The 26,358-nt window shown below is 42.6% G+C and overlaps 2 protein-coding genes across 2 annotated transcripts in view; both read right to left on the bottom strand.

The window, feature by feature from the left end:
* LOC149857283 (phospholipase A2, minor isoenzyme-like) overlaps positions 1-5,248 on the bottom strand; it is a 34,203-nt gene extending 28,955 nt beyond the window's left edge. Inside the window, exon 1 of the mRNA XM_090062384.1 lies at positions 5,123-5,248. The gene's annotated coding sequence lies outside the window, so the exon portion shown is untranslated. The remainder of the gene's footprint in view (positions 1-5,122) is intronic.
* Positions 5,249-5,589: 341 nt separating this feature from the next.
* The window catches only part of PLA2G15 (phospholipase A2 group XV), a 44,946-nt gene continuing 24,177 nt past the window's right edge, over positions 5,590-26,358 (bottom strand). Inside the window, exons 4-8 of the mRNA XM_090063292.1 lie at positions 26,143-26,299; positions 22,462-22,580; positions 19,925-20,023; positions 16,285-16,509; positions 5,590-9,769 (exon numbers count right to left, since the gene is read on the bottom strand). Coding sequence (XP_089919418.1) covers positions 9,258-9,769; positions 16,285-16,509; positions 19,925-20,023; positions 22,462-22,580; positions 26,143-26,299 — 1,112 coding nt within the window. The 3' untranslated portion in view covers positions 5,590-9,257. The remainder of the gene's footprint in view (positions 9,770-16,284; positions 16,510-19,924; positions 20,024-22,461; positions 22,581-26,142; positions 26,300-26,358) is intronic.

Raw genomic sequence — 26,358 nt, 5'->3', positions numbered from 1 at the left:
CATAAGCAATTTTTCTAAAGGTCAGGTGGCGACTTAACCAGAATGTCTATCAAGCACTCCTGCTCCTCCTAGAAGCATTCTGGGAGTTTGGTCATTATAAGGCCTAGCCTTATACCACCTCAGTGTCATGACATCAAAATAAAATTCTGCTCACAATGTGCAGATTTTGCATAACATCTTTCATCTTTCTTGTGCATGTCAATAAGCTGTGAAATAACTCAACAATGCTCAAGTTGTCATTAGGACTCAGTTAAAATCTTAAGGCTTGCTGCGATGTCCAGTAAAGTTTGTCTGCAAGCATAGGATCTGAAGTAGTGAAATTTCTCCCAAAACAGAATTTCCCATACCCAATTATGCAAGTTCCTTTCAATGAGACCTTGTCCTGGAAAACATGAAAGCCTACAAGGTGACCTTAAGAAACGGTAGACTATGCATAGGGGGGTTAACTCAGGCCCCAGAGACCTAAACCAGCTGGATCATAAGATCCCATTTCCAAAAAGGGAGTTAAAAACACAAAAACAAGTGTGTGCCCAGAAGAGGCAGTGTTGCAGCCTACTCAGACCAAGAGAAGCCTAAAAGCACAGAGGACTTGTTTGATGGGACCCAAAAAACAGTAGCCTAGCGAGCATTTAAGTTGGGAGAGCTCTAGTAGGTTTTGGAGACTGGACGAACACGAGTGTTTCTCATCTTTTTCAGCTATTGCATAGTTGCATTGATTTAAATGCTAGTGTACAGCTACATAGGATAGAACTTTTATATTTATTTTAAAAAATGAAAAAAAGTTTAGCGTGCCTGTAGATGTGCTGGGAAGCTGCTTCAACACTAATTACAGAGCTTCTCTCCCCTCCCCTGCAGCAATTAGCACTACTTTTAGCTGGCTCTGGCAGCTGCGCCCAGCAGACCCCATGTTGCCTCCCTCCCACCACATGCAGGAGCCCCACGCCCAACTACGCTCCTCTGCAGCTGTGCAGCGGAGGCTGCCTGATGCCCGAGCTCCAATGGGGCGGCTGCGCCTGCAGCCATGTCTCAGGGTGGCTGCAGGCAGGTGGTGAGAACCTGGTCCCCACACGTCAGCAGTAAGTACCCATGGCTGGAGCCAGCACCTCTCAGGCTTAATAGGCTTAAAATCGCCCCCAGAACCGATACCATCAGGTGCGGGGAATACATGGGTGCAGTGTATACACAGACTATTTTCCAAAAATACAATTTTCCATGGGTTATACATTGGTGCAGGTTATATCAGGGTGCAGGTTATATGTGAGAAAATATGGTACAGAGCTTCAGAGCAGACTTGATTAACTGAGTCTGCTTGAGTATGCCAATTAACATGCATCAGCCAGCCTCCGTGTCTCACATATCAGTGTCCCCACACTTCAAAATGGTGGTGGGAGCTTGTTTGATGAGCTTTGGTTAAAGTGCCCCCACTGCCATTTTAAAATGTGGGGATGCTGATACAGAAGATGATCAGAGAGCCACTCTAATTCAAGTGCCCACCTCCAACTCCCAGAGCATGTGTAAGAACACTCTTAGACTCATGCAAAATATAGAAGATTTTTTTTTCTTATTGATAGTTACAAACAAGCTCAATTGAACCCATAAGAACTTGATAATTTTCTAAAGAAGTAATACAAAAAACTTCTCTAGCCTATTAGGTGCTAGTCTCTAGGTGCCTCTATAATACATGTTAGAGCACTGCACGGGTTGCAACAAATCCATTTATTCACCAGTCATTAAGAACTCCAACACTCTTCTTTCCCTTACCCCAATCTCACTTGTCCCAACTGCCTTTAATTTGAGGGTCCATTTTTGAGCTGCTGCTTTAAAACTCTTGGTCAACTTTGATGTAGTAGTATGTGGTAGTGTGCTGCAGAGCAACTGTCATCTTAATTTCTAAAAGGAATGGACAGTTCACCATGTCTGGGCAGCTCTCCTAATTAGTTGGCAGAACAGTTGACAGATTACTCCCAATATATAGAAAACAGTTGTTTGTTAAAGCCAATGCACAACTTTAAAATTCTTGAGGCCATTTTAATCAATTCCATCATCCAGCTGCACTTGAATGACTGCACAGGGCATCTCCTACAGCAGTGGTCCACAACCTTTTTTGTACTAGGACCCATTTGTAAAATGGCCAGTCCTGACCCAGTGCCTTACACTCCTAACCCACTGGCCCCAACTTCAAGTCCAGCCCCCCAGTGTGTGGGGCAGGGAGTGGGTATGTGGGGCCCCCAAGCAGCCTGTTGCAGGCTGGAACGGTCAACCTGCAAGGGAAAGCCACCATGTCCCACGTTTTTTTTTTCCTTTAAAAAGCAAAAAAAAAAAATCAATTTTTTAAAAGTTTGTTGATTCATTTTTAAAGTTTGTCTGTGGCCCTTTCATATATTCTTGTGACCAGCGTTCGGATCATGACCCACCAATTGAAAAAATGCTGTCCTACAGTATATGAACTCTGCATGTTTATAGTGAGCCTGCCACATTTCAGATACAGCTATACAGATCTGAGGCCCCATCTATACATTACACTGAAGGTATGATTAACCAGTTAATCATGCCTTAAGTGGTCACCTGGCCACATATTCAATCAGTTAAATGGCAGGATAAAAGAAGAGGAATATGCTACAAGTTATTCCACAAAATGTGTAATAACTTTGTAGCTGCTATCACACCATTAATTGAACAGGTGGCCATCAGCTGACCAGTGTTCCCAGCTGGAGTGGGGACAAATGTGCACTCCTGAACCTGGGAGCTCCCAGCCAACATGGCTTCCAGCTTGCAGAGGGGCCCCACACCCCCATGGCTAGGAGACCACAGCTGCAGGGCCTTTCAGTTTCAGGAACTTGCTTCTTGCTGGTGCAGGGGGAGCCCAGAATCAGGCTCCCCCTGCACCAGCAATAAGGCATGATAGGATCTAATGCTCGATTCTACAACCACAACTCTTGCTATGCATGTGTGGCATGGCAGGAGGTGCAATTGTGTGGATCACACATTACATGTGCAGGTAAAAGGTAAAGTGAAATCTAAAAGGAGCCCCAAGGCCTTTCCTAGAACTTGTTTGGAAGCAAGACAGGCATGGAGCTTTACCCCTAAAAAAGTTGCTATTGTTACATGGTGTGCTGTGTTTCAGGCCCCTGTTTAATGCTTCTCAGAAGCACTCTCCAGGGTCACAGGCTTGGTTTCTTGTGCCTTTTGTATGGGTGGAGCCAGTGATGTAGGATTCAGCTTCTTTTCCAGTCATTTCAAATACAACAGACTAAACTGTATTTGGCACCAACAAATTTTCCTTCAAGCAAACATGAGACCACAGGCTGACTGGTTTGTTCACCAGAGCGCCCCAAGGGATGACTAGGTTGAACGGTCACAAACTCCTGCAAGACCGTTTCAGGCTGGACACAAGGAAGAATTTCTTTACTGTCCGAGCCCCCAAGGTCTGGAACAGCCTGCCATCGGAGGGGGTTCAAGCACCTACATTGAACACCTTCAAGAGTAAATTGGATGCTTATCTTGCTGGGATCCTATGACCCCAGCTGACTTCCTGCCCTTTGGGCAGGGGGCTGGACTTGGTCTCCCAAGGTCCCTTCCATCCCCGATGTCTATGAAACTCAAAAACAGTTTCTCCTTAGGTTCATCTCACCTTCGACCAGAACAACCTACTCCAAACCTGGAAGAATAACATAGTCTACGATGCATTCTGTTAGACTCATGTCCAGCAGCTGCTGCTTGCACCCTCTTTCTTCCTAGCCTGGGTGGTTTAATGATTTAGGATCCCTCTTTTATCCCAGGACTTGGGAAGAGAGACTCCCTCTGTTATGCACCATCAGGACCTTGTTATTGTTTCACTTCCTCTGAACACTTCCTTTGACTCTGAAGTCAGACAGTATATCCTGAAACCAGCTAAAATAAACCTAGTTCCCTCCCTAATCCGAGATAACTTTATCACTGGTTACTAGATTACTCTATTGGATGACTAAGCTAGGATTACTTATCACAGCATTTTAGAGTCAGATATTCACATTCTGTTCTTTAGAGTACTTTTGGTCCATGAACCTTTCCTTTCAGCCCAATGAAGGCTGGAGAGCAGAGTTACGAGACTTCCTTCAACGTGCCTACAGTCATGTTCCAGTGGAAGAGGGAAGATAGTGTATTCTCCTCACCCCCAAGGCATTACAAAACAGGGGCATGGTTAGAACTCAGAAAAAGAAAAAACAAATAAAACAAAAATCCCTCAGCACACACACTATTCAGATTTGACTGTTTGAAGCTACACATACCTCCATTTACAGTCTATAGGGTTCATTAAAAGTAATTTGCTTTTCCTAGTGAAACTGATTACTGGGACTGTAAACCAAGTTAGATCTGTCAGCTCTATCACAGATGGTGTTCAGCTTGCTTGGTGTGAATAGTGATGACTTGTTTGATGGCTAAAACGGGCACACATTTCCAAAATGGTATTTATTCTGGATTACGGGATGTCCAAGACACAGGGCTTTAACGTGCTCTAAAGTAGTTCCTGAATGTTTGTAGGCCTATGAACCACTACCACTCCTGAAAGGGGGACAGGATCATGGAGAGTAGGACTACTTACTAGGCCCTCACAGAGCAGTTTGGGCATGACTGCTCTTAAGTGATCCATTACAGAAATGGATGTCATAGCACACCCATCTCATACTACTTTTGCACAAAATGTACACAAAGAGGAATATGGCTTTGGAATATATTTATATAAATGGCACATTCAAATGCCTCAATCTTCTTTCCAATAATTGGATAATTTTCCAGTTCCATGTAATCCAGTCTCCATCTGTTATGCCTCCAACTTCAGGCATTCACTTTGTTCTTTAAAATGTAAAATCAGAGCTCTAAAATGACCTCAGCAAAATTAAGCAAAAATCATATAGGATTATAAGTGAGGAGAATTAGAAGAGCTGGCCATACAGGAACACAGCATGGACTACAGTAAAAGGGCTAGGAAGAGACAGAAGGATACATCTCTGCTCTCATCCCTCACTGAGAAAAAAAAACAGATAAAAACTTTCCCACATTTATCCCAAAAAGGAGAAAGGAAAGAATAAACACTTCTTTGTAATTACTTCCCCAGGTCCCCTTTCCCCCCCACCCCACTTACATGAACTCTCTCCTATCTTCTTTATGACAGTTTAGTCACACTGCTAGAGGAAAAGCAAGCAACAGCACGTGCAGGAAAGAAAGCTGCATGAGGGTCACCTCACCACTTCGTTCAGGTCACAGCCACCACTGGTTATCAGGCATCAGCATCTAGACAAGAAACCCAAGCAGAAAATGTTAAAAAAAGAAAAACCCTAGCTGTCCAGTTTCTCCTATATAAGTCTCCAAATTGTAGCTTGCAATTGCAGTTGAACCGAACTGGTTTGAGCTGAACATTTACTCTATGTTTTAAAAAATTCCTTATGCCTCTTTAGTGAAAGAGATGATCTCAAGCTACATGGGAAGGAAGCCATACTCCATTCTTTGGGTCAGCTCAGTATTTGGTTAGAATGCAACTTTTTAAAAAAGCAGCAACAAACAATAAAGTTTGTAATTCACAACCTATATAACAAAGAATCACAAAAGGCATTCAGTATTAGATCAACTTTATTATGTTATCAAAGTATGACAATAAAATATGCAAAATCTATTTAACTCATTCATACACCAAGAGGCATATAAAATGCTGGGTATCACCAGATTATGATCCATACAAAATACTGTTAAGTGTAGAGCAGCAAAAGTAATTGCCAAACATTCCCTGAATTCAAACGGGCCTTGAACACACAGTGCTTCAAGAACTGTCTTAACACCAAACTTCCTCCCTTTGGCCTGCAACTCCTTTGCAATTATTGCTTGATATCGAAATCTTCTGTTCCTAGCAGAATCACATAGTGACCCTGAACCCTTGCAGAAGTATTACAATAGCTGAAGTCCCTCCAGCAATTTCTCTCTTTATATTTTTCAAAAATAAGTAATATATTTGGTCCTCAAAATTATTTTTGGTTTCTAAATGCATCCTAAAAACTAGGCAAAAAGGGAAATGTTGACAAGCTGCAAGTAAACTGATAAAATGGAAGGAATTTGAGCAAAATGATACACTTCAAATGCAGGGTGTGGCAAAGTACCCAAGGTACTCTTCTTCTCTTCTAGTGTCATATGAACCCCTTCCCAGCAATAGTTAACATTTCCTCTGACCTTCTCTGCAAGAACCTACAATGGTTGTATAACTTTAGGCTATTATAGTGATACTAAAATACTTAGTTTTGCCCTGTAATGCAGAGAGATAAATGATAATGAAAATTTCCTTCTGTGCACACCTTTCAACTTGCTCTACATTTTGAAGCATGTACACCAGGTATTTTATAGTTTAGACTGATGACATCTCTCTCAAGATACAGGATGGGCAGAAAACAAAAAAGTCTCAAAAAGGTTTGATGGAAAAGAAGAAATCATTCCATCTTATATCCTCCAACTCCAATCAGTTAATTAGCAGGCCTGTGCATATCTTAGCATGTTAATGATGAGAACTCAATTAAAGTCTAAGCAGAGCAACTCTGCTCAGGAAAGCCCAGATTCAAGCTGACATATTACAAGTCTACCAGATGTGGGGAGTTGTCAGCTCCACCTTACAATGAGTTAAAAAGCAGCTAAGCAGACTTAGTCAGAAAAGGAGGCAACTCTAGAAGGCCCATCAGCTAATGGAAAACTAAGAGTAAGCATGGACTAAGTTACTTGCATTAAGAGCAAGGTGTAAGTAGGGGTCTACCCAACTCAGAAACTAGATCACGGGGCTGACTGCCATTTTCATTAGTTTATCCTGGTGTCCCCCCACATCTGATTGGTCATGGGGCCCCAGTGACTCCACCCTCCACCACTGATTGGTGGAGAGGGCTATCCATTGTGTAGCCTCATCCATCGTCAAATCAGCAGCAAGGAGCAGGGGCCCATCTTGCCTTTGTGCTGGCAGCCCCTTTCAGGCTGAGCTGCATGGACTGGAGGACTCCACAAAAAAAAGCATATAGGTAGTTAAGTTTTTGCCAGAAGCCTGCCCTGCACCCCAACATGGGTTTCACAGATTGCCTGATTTCACAATTTCTGCAACATCCATGCAATCATGATTTGAATAGGTCCCTAGGTATAAGATATTATCAACTGAAACCCCCCCCACAGGATTGATGTTTATCCCCAAAAGGAAAAAAGTGTGTTGGGGTGACCAAATTCTAACAAAAATAATTCAAGCAGCTCTTTTGGAACCATCCATTTCTTTAAGTCTAAAATGGACCAAAGCTAAACTCTTCCTATAAAATTGTTAGAACTTCATAAAACTAAAACGCATGAGGGGCCAAACAGATCCATAGAAAAGGAAACATCCTCCAGATTAGGTAAAGTTATTAATCTAAATTCTTTCCACGTTCCTCTGATATCCCTATTGGGTGCACCCAGACAATTACAGGTATTTATTGCAGACCAGTCATATATTAATTCAGAATGGAGTTGATCACAGGAACAGCCTTTAAATAGAACTGTGGTTCTTGGCACATGTATCTGGGAAAACCTACATTATAGAGCCCTACACCAAATACAGGCTTCAGCTATAAGGACTTCTCCGTGCCATATAATTTAAATAAAGTAAGCCACCAGTTACAGATAGCTAGCAGCAACTCAAATCTGCACTAGCATAAAGGAGACTGAAGCAGAAAAAGTTTGTGCCATTGAATTGTTGAGCTCTAGCTCCCGGATTGACGATTAAGACAACAGACATTAAGTTCTGTTGGGAACACTTGTCCTACTTCAGTTATAAGAAATCTGGAGGGTACAAAAGGAAGAGTAAGACTACATTAAAAAAAGTCAGTGAATCCAGAAAGATTTTAAACCTACCCATGACCTCAGTTAAGAAGTTTAAAAGAACTCTGAAGGTATCTTTTCCTGAAGAGCCAGGTACTGAAAGCACTAAGAATTCTTATCGAAAGCAAAGAAATGTGATCAAACTGGTGACTTGTTCTAATGCTTGTGCAGAAGAATCTCAGTACCACTTCCCAATCAAGTCTGTGAACCTTACACAATAGGCTATTTAAAAGTCTCTAACTGGGGAAATGCAAACATGAAATTATTTTCACACTATAAAACTAATTCCTCAACCCTAATTAGGACCAACTTAGTGCCACTACAGGAAGTATATCTACACTAAACTTCTTGCCACCAAAATATGATTTTGATCCATATTAAAAGATTGTCAATGAACTAGAATCTGGATCTAAACAAAAAAGTATTTGGTTGGAAGCAAGTTACATACTTTACACCGTATTGCACTCTAGTTTATCCCAGCTCTAGGAAATTTAGAGTTTTGCTTTGTTTTAAATAGTTGCCTGTTTATCCCCCATCTTTTGACAAACAGTGGTAATTTTTCACCTTGACACAAATTCTACATCTTCTGCATTTGCCAGTATTCATTGTTTGTGGATGTTGATGTTTGCTCCACATGTGAATGGCTATAGGGGTCCTTAAGTTTTAGGTTTTTCTTAGTGCTAAAAAAAGGAAAAAAAGTAAAAGATTGCTAGCAGTCCTGGGGATCTAGATGCCAAGTCATCAAGGCCTCAGAGTAAAGGACAACTAGGTCTCTCCTGACTTTTGCAAATATACCCAATAAGCAATCATAAGCATTAAAACACATCTCTTTTCCAGGAACAGTATGAATGTTACAGAAAGGCTAGATGTAATGCACGCAAAAAAGCAGAGGAAAAAAAAAAGCAGTATTTAACTCTAAGTCTGTAACACCTGCTGCTAGATCACATTTGTAAGCTGAACTATTAAGATATCAGATCTTGGAGGAACATTGCTGCCCTCCCAATTCTTGACATCTTTCTTTTTACTACACAACTGACACTGAACAGTAAACAATATTTCTCCTCCCAACAAAGATCACACATAGGAAATGGCATAGGCTGTACATTCTGCACAAAAGAGTTTCACATTCAAATGAACTTCTGTATGAACACTGGACACTTCCACTAGAGGTATCAAATCAAATGCACATGACAGACTTCCAACTGTGAAACACCATGATGCATTTTTAACACTCATTCAAGAGACAAGTGAGCATTAGGGACACCAAAACAGCTTTCTGAAAGTGGCGGAGGGGGGTGTCCCAAAAAACAACAAATAAATAACCCAATTGCCTAAAAACCAGGGGATCAAAAGGCATTTTCCCTTATTTAAGGGAAAGCATCATGGGAAAGAGAGCCAACATAAAGGTGTCACAAACCAAAAAGCAGTTTTTTCACATAAGAAATGGTTGTAACATTTGACAGCATCTCAATATGCTCATTTCCAGACAGCTCAAACAACAGCACCTCCTCCTCTTGCATGCCCACCCACTTTTGACATTGTATGGCACTCTGCAAGTTCACTGTACCATCCCCATCACTGTACATAATCTTGGGCTCTTTGTCAGGAAACATATCATAATAGAACAAGTCAGGAGTTTCTACACCAGTGCCATAAAGACAGTGGATGCGCACACCAGGTGGTATCATCTGGTAGACCAAGGGCTCAGTGTCTTGTCTCATAAGCCAGCCGTCTTCAAAGTTTATGTCCTTATAGAATTTTTGATAATCCTGGATAGTGTAGTTAGCAGTGGGTGTGCTTACAAAGATCTTGTCTGGAGGCCATGTGTAATTGTAAGGGAGCATCCAATTGGTTGAAACTGCAGATCTTTGCTGGTCTCTGATCTTAAGTGGACTGATGACAGGTATCCTGTTGTTGTCACCTGTAAAAAAAGGTAAATTTTATTTTGTTACAGATTTCATTTTATCTGTGTTACTGAGCATCAGTTATTACCACTCAGACATATGGAATGCTTTCATTGCTCAAGATATAGTTTGATGAAGATGCATCATTAGTGAGAAACGGCTTTTTAATGTTTTAAGAAATAAACAGTACAAATTCCAATAACCACTGACACTTAATAAAAAAAGGAACAAGTTGGACAAATGACAGATGGATTGTCTGTCAGATATTCTGTTTTAAGACCACTCCTCTAATAGTCTTTTTTAAAAAGGACCCCCCCATCTCCTACTTACAAAATTTGAAAGTTAAATGTTGGGGCTAACATTTGCAAGACAGCATTAATCAGGCACTCTCCTAACCAACCGCAAACAGCTTGAAATGCCATCTTGAAAAATCTTGTGTGTATTTGCAGTGACTCACAGGGACATACCCTCTCTCAATCTTTGAGACAGGAGTAAATTAACATCAGCCTCCTTATTTGCGCATGTAGAATATATGAGATAAATTACAGAATTAATCATTCTTGGCCTTCCTAGTTCAATGAGGTATTTTACAATTTCTACTAAAAACCATTTGAGGCAGCACTTCGCTTGGAAAAACAGAACAGATTACAATATGGGTTTTGTATCATTTAGGGTGAAGTAAGATGTAGCATCATTACTTGTTTTCCTGCCTGTGTAAGAATAGTTATTGGGAGAAATCCTGCAAACAACTCTCACAAAAAGTCTGAAATCTGATAGAGTAGTAAGAAAAGCTCACTTATGATAGCGGTATGTGGTATTTTCCATGTATATTGCACCAAAAAAAGAAAAAAAAAATATTGCTCAAACACACACTCACAAGACCCAGATAGATGAAATTAGATCTTGTCAGCCAAGTCTGATAATATCTCCAGTACAATATTAAAACATCATATTGATGATGAACAATAATGAAGGGCAACTATTATCCTTCCCTACCACCAGCTATGTCTGTGGGAGACATTTTGCCTAAAGCAAGGGTACAGGCTTGTATGCACTTCAGTGAGCTGGCTGTGAGATCTAGAAAGGAAGGAGCCCTGGATTCCAGCTGGGGCCTTTGTTCCTAGTGAAAAAGATGCATCCCCTGCACTTCGCTTTTTCCAAGGACAATGTTAGCAACTTCAGAAGGAGCACCAAAGAAAGAACTGGATAATGCCAAGCCTGTGGCATGGTGCATTAATGCTGAACTGGAAAATGAAGAGAGACCATGGTTCAAAGTCCTTCTGGGGGAGGGATGTCTAGAATTCAAAACCTCCAGCATCCTAGTGTGTGCTAATTATGAAGTCATAAGGGCAAGAGGGGCTCCTCTCCCTTTTCTGTTCCTGAGAGGCGAGTGTACTATGCACATCCGCTCTGCATGACTACATGGTCATGAAGAACCATCCACTTGTACAGGGGTATGTGCCCAGGTAAAGAATACCAACTTGTACCCAAGTGCCATTTTGGCAGACAGACGATCAAAAAAATGCCATGTAGACAACCAGATCTGAGCTACTAGGTGATCACTTCAAGTAGGGAACAAAATATCATCCCAATAGGCTGAAAAAAAAGTTTATCCAGTTCGAGATACAGCTATAGCAATATTTAATCCATCTAGAACTAGCTGCATTTTTAATCCAGGAGGTGGCACTGTTAAAACAGGCACAGAGCCCGTCTCTAATGCCATTCTTCAAAACATTAGCATTTCCATGCAACTGCGGCTAGTGGTCATACTGCCCAAAGCTGATTAACAAAGAAAGCTTGAAGAGGGAATGAAAAACAGTAAACACCAAGTCCTAAAGGCAGAAGAGGGGGCAGGTTGGGACCTGAAACTATGGTTCAAAGAGGCCTCTACCAGCTACCATCTGACAAAACAGACCGTCACCTATGAGAGCCTTTGCATCTCTGAACCAGTTCACCTCTAAAAAAATATGTCACCACCCTGCCCTACCAGATGCCTTGCCTCAAACTAGCACATCTGACTATCTATTTATGAGAGTCCTGAAGATAACCTCAGAGCCCTATCCAGGCATTTTGGCACCCAGTGCAGGTCTCGTGCATATAACATTACTTCCATTTGATCCGGCATCCTCTCTGTGAGAGTGCCCAGTAAGTGCACCACTGGTACTGCTCTTGCTATGGTACTGGATATTTTTATTGCTTTCCGCAGGGGGGGGGGTGGGAAAAAGAGGGTTCATGTTTGACCCTAAAAATCAAAGCAGTTTCTTGTTCTACTATTTTAAAAGGTAGCACCTGCAGTTGAGCCTTTTCCTTCTTTTAACTTATGGTCTAATATAAATGTCTAACCCTGCTTACCTCATATTAAGCACTAACCACAAGATGCTGAAACAAACCTGAGCTACAGAATCCAACTGTGAAAGGCTGTGTATGGAATTGTTAAAGATACTGGGATCCATATTCTGTTAAATGTCATTAGTTTTTTCACTCTAGGAAGAGCTTGTAGTACCAACTATTATTAACATTGTCCGAAGTGGTCTTTGGCAAACTTAAACCACATTCAACACAGACTGAGAGGTTTCTCTGTGAGAAATATTCAACAAAAAAAGTTGTGACTATTTGGGTAAAAAAAAAAAAAAAAACAGGCTTCTTTGATGTTAAAGTGATTGCAATTTTTTCTTTAAGCAACTATTAAACTCTTGTGTTTTGGAAAAGAGAACTTGAAATTTGGTAAGGGACTGCTTTTGTGCATCAAGGCTCTATTACCCACCCCACCCCACGAGAAAATCCTCCCAAATTTGCCTAACTCAAACTTCAAAAGAAAAAGAAAAAAAAAACCCAAACCTATTTTCACATGGTCGGGAGAGAAGACTTTGGTATTAACCAGTTAAGTTCTCCAGATTTTCTCATTGAAGTTAATCACACTCCAGCTTGGGCTAAGCAGTTTTCCTGACAATTGCAGCACTGCTGCCATAGTTCTAGATACCTGAACAGAACACCAGGAACCCATCCTTCCTGCACTGTTAGTAACTAGTTGGTGCTCTGTCATTAGACTAAGCTATCATGGAAATGGCCCGATTCAAAATGAAGAAACAACATGAGCTAGAGGGATTTCATAGATATCATAGACATTAGGAATGAAAGGGACCTCAGAAGATCTTAGAGTCCAGCTCCCTGCCCCAGGGGCAGGAAGTCAGCAGGGGCCATAGAATCCCAGCAAGATAAACATCCAAATGTTTCTTGAAGGCGTTCAAAGTAGGTGCTTGAACCACTTTCAGCAGCAGTCTATTCCAGACCTTGGGGACTTGGATAGTAAAGTTCTTCCTTATGTCCAGCCTGAAACGGTCTTGGAGGAGTTCGTGACCATTTGATCTTGTCATCCCTTGCGGCACTCTGGTGAACAGATTTTCCCCCAGATCCTGGTGAGCACCCCTTATAAAAAAAAAAACAAAAAAACCTATAGGCGGCCACCAGATCACTTTGGAGCCTGCACTTTTCCAGGCTGAAGAGTTCCATAGCTCTCAGCCTCTCATCATAAGGTCTGTTTTCCTGATCTCTGATCATGTGCATGGCTCTCCTCTGCACTCACTCAAGCTTCTCCACGTTCTTTTTGAATTGTGGAGCCCAAAACTGGATGCAGTACTTCAGCTGTGGCCTCACCAAGGCCAAATACAATGGGAGAACAACATCCTGGGATTTGCTTGAGAAGCTTCTATGGATGCAAGCCAGCGTTTTGCTCATTTTACTAGCTGCAGCATCACATAGATGGCTTAGGTTCATCTTGTGGTCAATCATGACCCCCCAAGTCCATTTACTCTGTAATACTAGCCAGCATAGCAGTGCCAAGCCTATAAAACATGTTGAAAGTTTCTTCCCAAGGTGGAGAACCTTGTATTTTTCAGTGTTGAACACCATCAGGTTTGCATCTGCCTATTTCCTGAGCCTGTTGAGGTCTGCCTGGATTGCCTTCCTCTCCTCAGGTGTGGACGCTTTACCCCAAAGTTTAGTGTCTTCAGCGACCTTGGCCAGTCGCTTCCGATACCAATGTCCACACCATTGATGAAGATATTGAATAGTATAGGCCCAAGGACAGAGCCTTGAGGGGCCTTCACTGGTCACAGGACATGACAATTGATTTCCATCAACCACCACCCTCTGGGTCCGACCACACAGCCAATTCCCCAGCCAGTGAATCCTGGTGAAGCCGAGGCTGCAGTTGCTAAGAGGTGATCATGGGATACCAGATGGAAGGCTTTTTTAAAGTCAAGATATATGACATCAATCTCTTCTCCCTTCTCCTGGTTTGCTCCCTGCAGGTCCAAGGATGGAGAGGTGTAAAGAGGTAATGGGCAAAGGGGAAGAGATTGGCACTGTCTAGCAAGGAAAGACCAGAAGTCAGTGAAGAAGAAAGAGCCCAAATACAGAGCTAAGACTTAAAGGCTGCGTTCCCTTTAGTTGTTGTTGAGATGGATCTGAGGAAATGTAGTGGTGTCAGAAGAGAACCACAACTGTCCACCCAAGAGGCTGTAACAGGGAGTTTGGGTAGAGGAAAGACATTACACAAATTATCTAAAGTAGTATATTGGAACTAGAAAACTAGCCAGGAGGTGGGTGAGAGATTACAACTAAAAGGCAAGAATGGGGAAAGGAGGAGAATTTGGCTGCAGGGGAACTGGGAAAGAAGAAAAAGCAGATGGGGAACACCTGGAAAAGGAAATGCTACACACTGACCCTAGGACTGGCTGGACACAACCTGGAGCAGAGATAAGCAGCATGAAGGGTGACCAACAGGGCTTGAGCAGGCAAGGAAAAGTTTGCATCTGTAGTGAAGGAGTCTGGCATGTCATACCAGACCTCACCTCCTGCAAAAGCTGGAAGGCGAAAAAGTGAATGGAACAACAGATCCAAAAAAAGAACAAAGTAACTCCAGCCCTTAGCAACTACATTTTATTCTCACCTCTGCAAGAAGAGTTGCTGTGTAATGCTACTGAAAGAACTTAAGTCACACATGGTCACAAATTTTGTTCCTCATTTTATGGCTGCCTTATCTTGGAACCTGAATCTATATATATCTATATCTATATATATAGACACACACACACACACTCTACAGAAATACATGTGCAGAACAGGAGTCACTAGGAGCTTTGCTTTGTACTTATGGAAGTGCTATAAAAATGCTAAGCTCTATAGAAACAGTTCTTAATCATACCAACTTGGCATTCAAAAAAAACTGATGGCTACTTCTAGTCTTTACCCTTATGCCCCAGCTGTCTATCTGTGAAACGGTGATAAAAATGCTTTCATCTGGGAGTTGGGCTAGTAAATTCATTTGTACCCATTTGACACCAACTAAAACTGTGAGCACCACTGAAAAGATGAGTAGACAATAATCCCTTTTTAAAATGTGTAGTATGAATAGGTATGAGCCCACAGACTGAAGAATGAGGCTAAAAGAAAGGTCAGAATCCTGTTGCACATTATGCACCCCAATATCAGTTTCAAACTTGCTTAGCTGCCTGTTTTGGCACCTAGTTTGCGATCCTAGTCCACATACAGTATAAATACACTAAAAGTGTCCACATGGCCACTGTGCTGCATAATAGGCTGTGCTTTGGCCAGGCAAGTACATGGTTCCATACAATGAACCTGGGAGAACACAGATCCAAAAACGGTAACTGAGCAGGCAAAAATCCTCAACTGCTATAGATTGTTCTAGTAACAGTATTTTAAAATTTCAGAGATGGCTATATTTTAGTATAAGTTGAAAGTATGCCTATGCAAGCAAAAAAAAAAGATACAGCTGCTTGTACATGCAGTCAGCCACTCTGGGATAGGAGGTGCTGTAAGTAATTATTGCAACAGGCAATAATACATAGTAAGTATGGGAAGATCCTATGCTAATACTAACACTGTTCACTTCCTATTACTTGGTATACCATCCAAAAATGCTTTGATGTCCACCTTAGCTACTCTATATGATCTCAGTACTACCAGTCATAAGTTTTAGAGAATCTCTCTCTAACTTGGGTATGTCTTGCTCAGGTATTTACCAATACCTTTGTTGCTGCCACCACTTAGGTTTCTCAGAAGTTAAGAACTCTCATGTCTGCAGGTGTTGAACTTTAACCCCCCAAACCAGCTATCATAACATTTACGTGAGGAAGCTTATGAATTCAGAGTCCGTTCTGCTTTTCTAAAAATCAGACAGATGTAAGGAAAAAGGAAAGGGATGTGCTCAAAATTTACCATTGGTTCAACATGAAGTAAACTGAAGTGCAGCTGCTCTGAGAAAAAGAAATTGGGTGAAAGGATGAGAAACTCCTGATCAAGGGATACAAAACAGTTGTAGTTTTTAATGGAAAAAATCCACACACCAGAAAGATGGAGCTTGAAACTGATATGGCTATCACATGGGCAGAATGCTGTTTTTTTATTTGAAAGTTCATGACATGTCAATCTACAGCCTCTAAGGTTATTGTTAGCAATAGCCCCTGTAATATCTTATGGCTCTTCAGTTTAAATTCAGCATACATACCTGAAGCCAGCACTCGGAGGGTTTTAGCCACACCTCCCCATGGGGCACCTAGCGACACATAATCCTTAATGTGCTTGTCTTTCCATTCTTGAGTCTGGTGATTGAGGAAGTACAGTGTGTACATATTACCCATACTGTGGGCAATTAACACCACAGGACTTCCATACTGTTCATACATAGACTCTATCATCTTCCGAAGGGCAACAAAATAGTCTCCATTCTCATCTAGAAACATCAGACAGGCAGTTTATGTAGAATAGTCAAATGAAGTGGATTTACAAAATGCTAGCTTTCCATATACTTTATTTATTTTAATGCTAGAAGTGAAATAAGCAGGTTCATATAAAAAAAAAAAGTAGGTGTGCACCAATAGACATTTTGGGGACCAATACCAATAGTGGATATTTAAGAAGGCATATCAGCCGATACCAATCTGATACAGCTGCCATCAGCTGGTAAATCTGTTGTGGTGGAAGGGGAGGGGGGAAGAAAGGGGCACAGGGGGGTAGATCAACATGTCCTGTGGTGAGGGAGGGGGCAGGGGCAGGCACTGCCTAGCCAGGGCAGAGGGTGAGGACATGGAATGGACGCACAGCTCATGGGGTGGGGGTGGCTCCCACCTCTGCTTGCACCCTGGGGTGGTGGTGGTGGGGGGAGCTTTTCTTGCCAAGGGCTGGGCTTGATGCAGGCTCTGACAGTGCTGGGAGGAGGCTGCAGCCACCCCAAGTTTCACTGCTGCTCTGCTCCCAATCCCATGCCACCAACTACTACAGCCCCACTGAACACCCTAACTCCACCCAGGCACCAGGAAAAGCCAGGGTTACAGTGGGCAGTGAGCAGTGGTGTGGGGCTGGGAGCAAAGCTGTGACAAAATTTGGGGTGGCTGCAGCCTCCTTCCAGTACTGCTGGAGCCCACTCCGAGCCCAGCCCCAGTGAGAGCAGCCCCATGCAGCACCGACTCCAGCGCCACTCCGCAGCTGCAGCCCATCCTGCACCATGCAGATCTGGGGGCACCCCCCACCCTACCAGGGTGCAAGCACCAGCAGGAGCCGCCCCTGCTCCACAAGCTGTGCCTAGGTCCCGAGACCACCCCCACCCCAGTGGGGCACCACCTGCCCCCTCCCTCAGTACAGGACATGTTGATCTGCCCCCCTGCCACACTCCCCTTCTGACTTACCTGCTGGAGGCAGTTCTCCACACTGCCAGCTTTGCTCTGGGCTGCACTGTGCACAGCACAGCACAGGCATTTAAATCAGCCAACTTAATCGGCCCCATCAGGCTGATATAAACAATTTTCTTCATGTCGGTACCAATCTGATATCAGACCGATGTATGGGGCACATCTAAAAAAATGCCGTGTTATCAGATGCCAAGGTGTTTGCCCGTGAAGGACTTAAACTTCTGTGGTTTGGTCACAAGCTCAGATGAAAGACACTAATAAATATGTACTACTACAATATATATTAAAGGGTAAGAGTTTCTCAAAGCACCTGACTGATTAAACTGAAAAATCAATGGCAAGATTCCCATTAGTTTTAATTAGACCAATGCTGAATACTTTCAAAAGATCAGTGTTGTTCTTCAAAAACCGAGCATGTTAGAAGCTTCAGGGAAATTTTAAAGTAGACCCTGAAGTCAGTCCATTTTTTACTTTTTAAAGTAATTACCAACTTATTTTTAAGTAATGCTGACACCTTTAACAAAGATTGTACAATCCCTGCTGAAACAGTACCTTTTCTGTACAATTCATAGCATTTCACGAAGTAGATTGTTGCCTATGAAAGCTCATGCTTCTCTGAACCAGTCTCAGGTGTCATCCTGCCCTACCTTCTGCTTTCCTGTTTGTAGTATCATTAAAACATTCTTCAAAAAATGAAGTAAAACCCATATATGTAACCCTGCGGTAAACCCTTTCAGGTCAAGTGCAGTAGAAGTCAGTCACTTCATTACAAGTCAACCTAGATGATTTTCTTAAACAAGTACCAGTATATCAACAAAAATATATTTAGGTTTTAGATCTTTTAGCATTAGACTCTACTGGGCAAGGTAAAAACCTGTTGTAATAGCAGCATATTTTTTACAACTAAAGCTTTGCTTCAGCACACCTGCACATGTAGTATGAAGAGGCAGGCAATTATTTTGGACAGAGGTCCACTTACCCAGTTTAGGCAAGCTGTTGAGGGCCACATGGGTAGCCCTACCCCTTGACAGGTGCCCCACCCCCTAGTCACCTAATCTTGAGACCAATGTCCGAGGGCCAGCACCAGTGGGGCCCAAAGCAGGGTGCAGGCTAGCAGGGGTCTGTGGAGCCAGGCTGGACTGCACCAGCAGGGAGAGGGGGGAGCTGGCCTGGCTCCACAAAGCCCCTGCTGGCCAGGACCCTGTACACCTGCCACCCTGCTCTGGGGCCCTGCTGGCACTGGCTCCTACTGGCTCCAGCCTGGGCCCCACGCCAGCTCTGGGCTCACCCGCTGGGGCCCCTCTGCTTGCCACGCTGGGCAGTGTTTAGGGTTTGCTGCTGCCGCCCACCTAGAGCTTGCGCGCTGGGCAGCACAGGGGTGGCGGTGGCAAACACTGCCCGGTTTAGCAAGAGGAGCTGCTGCTGCCACCTCCAAGTGCAGCCCCAATGGCTGAGTCCAGAGCCAGCGCTGGGCCTAGGCTGGCAGCAGGGGCAGGTTACAAGCTGGTACTGAGCGTAGGGGGGAAAAAAGTGGCCCCTTGCTCCAGCCACTCCCAGCCCATGTGGGGCTGCCTGTGCCTGCTCAGGACAGCTCTGCATGGGCTGCGAATGGCTGCAGCAGGAAGCACCAGCCATAGGGCAGGCAAGGGGCTGCTTCCCCCCCCCCCCACACACACACACACACACACACGGCTTTTCCCCAGGGTCCTCCCCTGCCATTCCCTTTCCCCCTTACCTGAGTTTCTGGCACGATGCAACCGCATGGTCCCAGGCCAGAAGCCCTTCCTACAGTTTCCAGCGGGGCCAAGCAGGCCCTGCTGTTGCCGGAGCCTGCCAGGGCTTCCCCTGGGTCCTACTGCCCCTGGCTCCTGCTATTTAACAGGAACAAAGGGCAGATAAATATTAATTTTCTCAATTTTTTAGGGGCCCCATGGGCCATATTTTGCCCACCTCTGATGAAGAGAATATCCTTTATCCATGCTACAGACAAGAGATGGAAAAAGTGAGACTACAGTGTAATTAAGACTACAAGGGTCTGAAATTCTTGCACAGATGAGAAATTTAGAGGTTTGGACATTGCCCCTCAACTCCAGATTAATGACACTACATAAAAGAAGTCTATTTTTCAGGACCCAATCCAAAGCAATTCTATAGCACAAGTTTCACTTGGGGTGGCACTAGGGTTGTGAGGACTAGGCTTTAAGATTGCCCAAGTTAATTTCAGTGAAGTTTCAGACTTTCTATTGCTATTACATTTGGGGGCTTTGCTGGAGTTAGGCATGTGTGTGAAATTACACATGGAGATTTTCCTTGTACTGGGACCCTAAGAGCAGTTCTGATCAGGACTAAGGTCTAACATGGAATCCCAATGGGAAAAGGAGTCCTGAACAAGTTAAAAAAAAAAAAAAAAACCTGCCAAGAACAAAAAATACTTTATTTAGATAGTGAAGTCTCACTTACTTGGTGCCTTCCGCCAGTCATAAGGAGCTCCTCTTACATCTTCATCTCTCTGGTAGCCCCAATCTACCAGATTCTGCACCAGTGTGTAGAAGTAAGTACCTGCAGACAAAAAAACCACAGGAGAGAAAAGTACAGCGAAACGCTTACCAACAACAGCGGCCACCATACAGGTTTAAAGTCAACAGTGGGCGCATCTACAGGAGATGCTACTGCACAGTGGTTACTGCACTTGCTTAGTACTTGTATAAATCAAGAACTAAATAAATGCACAGTAACCAGAGTTACTGTGCAGTGGTGCTAGCAAACCCCTTTTATATGATGCTACTGCACAGTAGCCTAATAATACCGTGCAGTAGCATATTAGCACTATTGGTGCTGTGATATGCTACTGTACAGTATTATTTGGCTACTGTGCAGTCAACACCTCATACAGAAGCACCCAATGAGGCTGAAATTTAACCCTATAGAAGGTTACTCTGCCAACATACATAGTTTAATTACCTGTAATAATCCTTTAAAACACAATAAAACAGTCATCTGTATTAGGCAAAATGAAAAAGATTCATGTTAGGCACCCAGCAGAAATACAAGGAGACTTAATTCTTGGCTAAAGTTAGCTAAATTAATTGTAAGAAATGTTACCACATTCTTCCTTTCCTCCCCCATGACCCAAATCTTCCTTCATTTTGTACATGCTGCCCTTTTCTCTCAGATTTACCCGAATAGGGAAACATTTCTAATGACTGTATACACTAGAGGTTAACGGCCAGTTAAAACTAAGGCAAACTTGAGTTGCTGACAACAATTAAGGCTTTTCCTGCTCCAGTTCACCTGTTCGTGTGATTTGCCCTACGGCAAAAAATTCTAGGAACTGTTGTGAAACTAGATTTATTTCTGTCAGAGGATCAGGAACTTCAATCTACTTCAGCACTTTACGTTAACATAATGCTTTATAATAACAAAGAAGGGACGGTATTTGCAGACTGGTATCACATGATAAAAAGGCGACTGGCATTTTACTTCAACTGATTAGTGAAGTTATATCCTAAGCAAATATTGCAACAAAAGTAGCAACCTTGAGCTACATGGCCAACTATTAGAGCAATTAAAAGGCTTCAGATAAGTTTTGCTACTTCAAGCCTCAAGAGAGTCATTTTGTAGTCAAAATGGGATTAATATTAATTTAAAAATCAGTACATAAAGTCCATTTCCTTGCGTAATATTAATTGCTAACTACTAAAAGTAACTAGAATACCTATTTAAAATGTCCTTTGCTGGGGCGGGGGGGGGGGCGGGAAATGAATTACTATATTACTTCCATTCAAAAGAAACAGCTCATTAAGAGAGGAAAACAAACCATCCAGCAAAAACAGCCCTATAAATGATTTAGCAGCCAATTGTGTTTGCTGGTGCAACCTGCAGCCCATAGTTGTCAATCACCCAGAGGCTCCTCTCACCTAGTCAGTTTGTCTGGAAGTACACAATAAATTCTGGCCAGAACTCTAAATATACCCCATTTAGGATCAAACATCTTACATGTGCAAATTATCTGCCATGAAGTACATACACTGGACTTTTCAAAATAGAATGCATTTTCTATGAGAGATTTTCTGTAACACTGCAAGGAAAAAAACCTCAATATTCTCTCCTTTTGACAAGGAAAAGGAACTAAAGCAGTAGCATCAATCTCCCCAATTTACTGAGTGGTTATTACAGAAGTCTAAGGGCTACCTAGCCCAGAGCTCAGCCAAAGCCAGGAGAAGGAATCTTCTTTATTTGTCAAGTCCTAGAGCAGGGGTTCTTAACCTTTTTGTTCCCGAGGACTGACCTGGCTCCCCAGCCCAGGACCGCTGCCAGGGGGACGGAGGGGGTCTGAATAGGGGCAACTGCCCCAGGCCCTGCACTTTTGAGGGGCCCCACAGAACCAGGTGGAGCAGCTGTGGCGACTCTGCACTGCTGCCAGCTTCAGTCCGGCCGCTCAGCACCCCTTCCCCCCACCCCAAATGCGCCACCAGCTTCCTTGCGTCCAGGGCAGGGCCCTGCACAGACTGATTTGCCCTGGGTCCTGCACAGGTTGTCCCTGCCCCAGCTTCACCCGCATGGCCCTGGGTGCAGCAAGTGGGGCTCGGTAACAGGGAGCCCTGGGGCTCCACTCACCTGAACAGCAGCGTGAAGCCTCATCTGTCCACCTGCAGAACCACCTGGTTGAGAACCACTGTCCTAGAGCAGTCTTTGGAATGACTATTCAAGCCTCAGAGAATGTTAATTCTGAGTAAAAATAAGCAGGGCCTGACTCTACTCGCCTGATTTACGAAGTTGAACAGAAAGCACTTAAATTCAACATGCCACATACCAAATGCACATGAAACATCTGACTGACTGCTGGTAAACTCGTGTCCTACAAAACAAAGCCACAACTAAGCATGAACTATCCCGCTTCAACCAGTTACTGTCACCTCTCTCAGATTTCAGTACGGAATTTTAAACTGAAATGGCATTATAGAAACATGCTGTACATCTGTAACTGAACTACATACCAACATTTCTTTTACTGGGATCAAGGAACTCCAAGGCAAATGTCTGCCCAAACCCTGGAACTCTGACATCCACTCCATCTGGTGGCTCTGTGATCTTACTTGTCCGATTGTATATCAGCCTGGAAGGAAAGAAAGACAAATATAAAACATGCTGTCTTACTACATGGCAGCTCTCAAATAGAATGAGGCTTTGTTTGCTGAGTGATTTTAAGAGCTATTACCTACAAGAAAATAACATAAGTCAGACGCTTAGAAGGGCACTTTCATGCTAAAGTGCCTACATGCAGCGCAAACAGCTTTCTTATACTAGTGTACCCGATTTAGGAAAATAAATAAAGCCTATTTCAGTCTGCAGAAATAGAATATATTGTCAAGAGGTAGACTTGAACCTTATGGAGAGAATGTGAGCTGCCTCACATAGTTCAAGCATGTGTCAACCTGTCACAAATTCATAACAAGTTTCCCTCCAAGAACTTAGATACTGCAGTATCAGAATACTGTTACTAAAAGAGGGGAAAAGTCATTATAGCTCTTCTACATAGAAGTAGGGCTTAAGAATACCTTTTCAGCTGAAAGTATTTGGAATTGCTGTAACCAATAAAACAAAAGACATCTATGGAAATATACACAGAGATATTAAGTATTTGGTAGGTACCATTCAAATCCATTTGAGACTCACGGAACCGTGAATGTCTTTTCACCAGATCAACAGCTCTGGAATGCAGACTTTTTACCCCACAGCATGAGGTGTAAAAAATGTTGATTGATACCTGAAAATCGTTAACCAAGTATTTTCTGTCAAGTCCCAGATAAAATGTGATAATTAAAAAAAAAGGTAAAAGGAAACAACCACTGAGGGAAAACAACTGCAAAACCAATCACTAAGGCAATGCAAACATATATTCCAACCATATTTCTCTATTGGTCCACAAAGCAGAAAATACGGTTAGTATACACTTGCTTCTCTCTTGGGTTGCTTTACTTAATAGGACATTTGGCTGGTCTTTCAGCAGAAAAGTAACAAAAAAGAAGTTACAAATAAGCCACTTAAGATTATACTTACATTACACATACCAAAGCTAGGAAACCCATTTATAATACAGATTGTGTTTTTTACTGTAAAAAAATATGGTTTGTATGGTTCTATGGTTGTCTTAGAGAATCGATATGAAAAAGCCTTTGCCTAAGAAAGCTACCAACTACAAAAGGTTTATGCCACCAAAAAAAATGTATTAACCAAACAACCAAACTGCCATCTTTTATGATGCATCATTCAGTCTGATTTTCCAGCTTGTAGAAAACATTTGCCAGTTGCAGCTGAGTGATTTCACGAACTGCATTTGTGATCCTTACCCTATGCATAGCGTATAGGGCTGTGCAAAATTTCACCGGCTGTTTTGATTCACCACTGTTTTGACTCATTTCAAGCTGGAAACAGCGAAATTGAATCAAAACGAAGTGCTTCAAAACAGCCTCGAAACAAAATGAGGCCAGTCAAAATGTTTCGAAGCAGCCAGCAGCCAGGTGATAGAAGACAGGGAAGAACCAGGGCTGTGCTCCCAGCAGCTCTGCAGCCCCATGTGGCTCAGCCGAGTGGGGAATCGCAGCCCGGGCTTTCCCTGGCTCCTGCAGCCCGACTGCAGGAAGCCAAGTCACAGCGCAGGGGAAGGGAACTTAGCTCAGGCTCAGTTCCCCTCCCCAGCACTGTGATCGGGCTGAGGAAGGCAATTTGGCCCAGCTGGGCTGAGTTGCCTTCCCCAGTGCTAAAAAAAAATCAGGCTGGGGAAGGGAACTGAGTGATCAGGTTCAGTTCCCTTCCCTAGCTCCCTGGTCCCAGGTGGCAGCACCCAGCTTCCCTCCCTCATCCAGCAGGCAGATTGGGGGCCTGCAACGCCAGGAGGACTGGCACAGCCCTCACAGGGCTGCAGACTCCCAGTCCGCCTGACAGATGAGAGGCCGTTTCGAGTTTCCCTATTATAACTTATGGGCAAAACACTGAAACAGTGTCACTGTTTTGACAAAATGGAACAATGGTTTCAAATTGAAATGAAATTTGAAATGAAACACTGTTTTGTCAAACCATTTTGACTTGAGTTTCAAGGTTAAGCCCTACTAGCTTACACTATGCTAAAAAAAATTATGAATCACTTTCAATTGCTGTTTAGAGTTTGCTTCTATCATGTGTATATCCAAAGTTATTAAGCTTTAAAGTTGCACAAGGACTTTATAAAAACACAGAAACTGTACACACTTTTTAAAACAGATCTACAGGTCTGAAAATAAGAGTCTGTATTTTATATGCAACACATAATGGCTTTTTAAAACGGAAAGGTAAGGCAAGATCAAAGTTAATATTTTAACCAGATTTGAGAAGAATCAAAAAGTTCCATGTATTATTTTTTGCACTTTCAAAAAATTTGCTCATATTTTCATACAAAGCACAGGACCCATGACTTGAAGCAACAAACCACCTGTAAACTTTTCAAAAGTTTACAGACAATAAAAAATGTTGAAGAAAAAAGGCATAATGAGGAATTAACAGATTTTTAAATCATTTTACGCTTCAAAGACAACAGACCCCCTCCCCCATTTCTTGTAACAGTATTAGCAAGGTTATGACTCAGCAGTTTCAGTAACCAACATCACCCAGAGTGATGTGTGCATGTATAACTGTCTTTTAATTTTGGAGGTCAAATGATTTAAGCACCAAGTTACAGCTGGGTTTATTAAGCGTAGGTGTTAGCACAAATCCAGATTGGGACCCAGGGTAAGCTTATATTTTAGCTTCTTTAAAAATGGAAGTAGAACAGTTGCAGCTCTGAGTAACTTATGACTACATGATTCTGTAGGGATAGACATGCATCAAAACCAACAGCAATTTTGACCCTGAATATTAGTCAGACAATTAAAAACCCTGTTCAAGTCAGGGTGATTCAGCTAACTTGTATCACATTACAGGATCCTGAAGACTTAACAGTTTTACCAGAACAGCTTTTACCAGTGTAATTTGCTAGAGCCACAAGTGTTACTCCTGTCTATACCTTCCACCACACTTAAAGAGTACAACATGTCTTATTGTATCTCTAAATGTTAGATGATCAGCTACTCACACTGGGCTTTTTGTAATAGTGCAATTATTTCAGCCCTGAAACCCCTTGGGAAGAGACACCTACCTCCCCCCCACGATGCCTACCCTGATTTTCAAGATGCCCATGTTTTAAAAACTTGAACAGTTAATAGGACTGAATGTTCAAACACATCTACTCCAGCCCCCTTCAGATTTTTTTAAATCCAGGCACCAAGGAAAAAAAACACAGGAAGTTAACAGTTCTCTCTCTAAGCAGTACTTTCCCTGCTTCCAAAAGCAAAGACCAAGATTACTAACCTGAAGAAAAACAACAGCCAGGTTCTCATCTATACCCCAAGCCAAGCCAGCTGGGTGCATTTAAGCCAGGCACGGGCAATTATTTCAGCTGGAGGGCCACTTACATTTCACACAACATCTTTCAGAAGATATCATTTTAAACAAATCATATAGTAAACTGTCTGATTTTTAGTATAACAGTGCAATTATTTCGTGTTAATTGTATTTCAAAAAAGTTATCATGATTTTTTTTTCTGTTTCTACAGTTTAGCTATACACTGACCTAATATTTTGTTTTACAGGGCTCTGGATCCTACCTGATATTGTCAATCCAGCAGTCAATGATGACAGGCAGCAGCAATTCTAAATTCAGCCAGAGAGTAAAGTAACTTTCTGTCTTCTTGGAGCAGAGGTAGTGTACCACTGTCGGTTTGTCAAGTTTTGCTTCCAACTGGTTACCCAAATCCCCTGGGACTACAAGAAACATATGAAAATCAGAAATATATTAGTCAGACAATTAAAAACCCTGTTCA

Source organism: Crocodylus siamensis, chromosome 9 (genome assembly GCF_052110815.1).
Source record: "Crocodylus siamensis isolate JL-2025a chromosome 9, ASM5211081v1, whole genome shotgun sequence".
NCBI classification, from domain to species: Eukaryota; Metazoa; Chordata; order Crocodylia; family Crocodylidae; genus Crocodylus; species Crocodylus siamensis.
This window is presented reverse-complemented; position numbering and strand designations above follow the sequence as displayed.